The following is a 1,954-nucleotide window of genomic DNA, read 5'->3' on the forward strand; positions in this document are numbered from 1 at the left end:
AACAAGGCAACAAGGGTGCCAAACTTGAAGTCAGGTGCGCGCTCGGTGGAGACGCGGCCCTGGTCCCCGCGAGCCGGCTGCCGCGCTCCCTGCTGGCTCCCTTCCAGCCCCGAGGGGTCTCCGGTCAGTTGGGGGGGGGGAACCATTGGAGAGGCTGGGACAGAGGGGCCGTGTCCGCGGGGCCTGGCAGTTTGCTGCGAGAATCCTGCCCCTTTGAAGGGGGTTCGATTTGTCCCGGCCCCGGGGACCTCCTCCTCTGCATGTTATCAGTTCCGGGGTGTCGGCGGCGCCGGCCTGGGCGAGGTCGGGTGGCTGCTTGACACGGACCGCCGGCCTGAGGGACTCCACCTTGCTTGCTACATTGTCTTAAAACTATTTTGTTGAAAACTAGACATTTTAAATAATGTAATGTGGTGATTCTGGAAATCAGATGCCAGGCTTTATTGCTGCTGCTGCTGCTGCTGCTGCTTGTGGTAGTTGTATTCACGTAGTGGTTTTTCTGAACGAATTCTGTCTAGTCTGAATTATGTCAACGTGTAGCTACTGAAGTCTACGCTCAGCTGATGACTGGACGGAGACTTCCTTAAACGCTAACACCCACAAACTTCCCAGGCTTCCCAAATAGCTCCGTGTGCTGGCTGGGCCATATGCCTCTCAGCACCAGCGCCAGGCAGCTTGCAGCCGTCTTAGGCTCCACTTCCCTACGTGCAGGGCCTCAAGGCCGGCCAGAGGGACGCATCTAATGCTTTTTCAGGTCTTTCATGAGCCTGTGCACACCTGGTTTGTTTGTGACCTTCCATATTCCAGAAAAATGTAAGGCTTTTCAACATCAGGGTGGACACTGTATCCCAGCTTTTCCTTTTAAGCTTTTTGGTTACTCTATTATTAGTTGCAGCTGTCATCCATGGCCTCCAGCAGCTTTGAAATTACAACTAGCCTGTAACTGCCGTCACCCAACAGCCTCAGGGCACAGGCCATTGGCCCTAGGTAAGCTGAGTGAGCTTTGTAAGAGGCATCTTCCAGAAGGCCCTCAGACAAGTTAAATTACGGCAATTTGCAAGGAAGACGTTCTGCTCCCCCTACAGGCTGTGTCTCCGGCTCCGTTCTACTGGGAATGTGGGCTGAAATCTCCAGGGCTGCCACTGGGCTGGAGAGCAGCTTTACCAGGACAAGTTAAAACACTGCAAAACTGTTTTTAGCCAGATTCAGTTGTTTTTCTTCAATAAATCACTGTCAGGATGCTGCAATCCTTTGATTAATTTCCAGAGTTCTGAAAAAGTGGACTCCAACAATTTCTGCTACGTTTTCCCTTGCTTTTACAGGGGGAAGGGGATGCAGACTTTCCGAGGTCCTTACTCCTCCACTCACTTTAGAGGGACCATATTTTGAGGGACAGGGGTGGGGGACAGCAACCCAGAGGCCCCCAGCCTTCCCGCACTGCTCACTCTCCACTAGAGCCGGGACCCAGTCGGGGGCGAAGGAGGCCGCGGCGGGGAGACTGCCACCCCACCTTGTGGAGCGTCCCCAGCAGGTCGCCTCTTCGCTCTGGGGGCCTGTAGGCGCTGCGACACGAATGGCCACCGCGCCAGGTCTGGAAATATTGCAGGACGAAAGGGAGCGATGGCCTCGAAGATGCCGTGCACGCCGGACTGGGGGGCGCGAGCGTCACAGAACCGCGTTCGGGTAGGAGAGTTAAGTACTTGCCCGCCGCCCGAAGACGCCACCGGTCCCCGCCCTACTTCCGGTTTCCACAACTACCGGACGGAACAGCCCCGGTCTGCTCTCGCGACGTTTGGGCTCCCGTGGCACCGCAGGGGCCGACGGGAGCTGCGGCCGCGCTGAAGACGGCCAAGATGGCGGCAGCGGCGGCTTCGCTTCGCGGGGCGGTGCTGGGCCCCCGGGGCGCGGGGCTGCCGGGCGCGCGGGCCCGGAGCTTGCTGTGCGGCGCTCGGCC

The 1,954-nt window shown here is 58.0% G+C and overlaps 1 protein-coding gene across 1 annotated transcript in view; it reads left to right on the forward strand.

Moving 5' to 3' along the window:
- The first annotated feature begins 1,834 nt into the window (after positions 1 to 1,834).
- LOC115278885 (cytochrome c1, heme protein, mitochondrial) overlaps positions 1,835 to 1,954 on the forward strand; it is a 2,440-nt gene continuing 2,320 nt past the window's right edge. Inside the window, exon 1 of the mRNA XM_029923352.1 lies at positions 1,835 to 1,951. Coding sequence (XP_029779212.1) covers positions 1,854 to 1,951 — 98 coding nt within the window. The 5' untranslated portion in view covers positions 1,835 to 1,853. The remainder of the gene's footprint in view (positions 1,952 to 1,954) is intronic.

This window comes from Suricata suricatta, chromosome 15 (assembly GCF_006229205.1).
Source record: "Suricata suricatta isolate VVHF042 chromosome 15, meerkat_22Aug2017_6uvM2_HiC, whole genome shotgun sequence".
NCBI classification, from domain to species: domain Eukaryota; kingdom Metazoa; phylum Chordata; class Mammalia; order Carnivora; family Herpestidae; genus Suricata; species Suricata suricatta.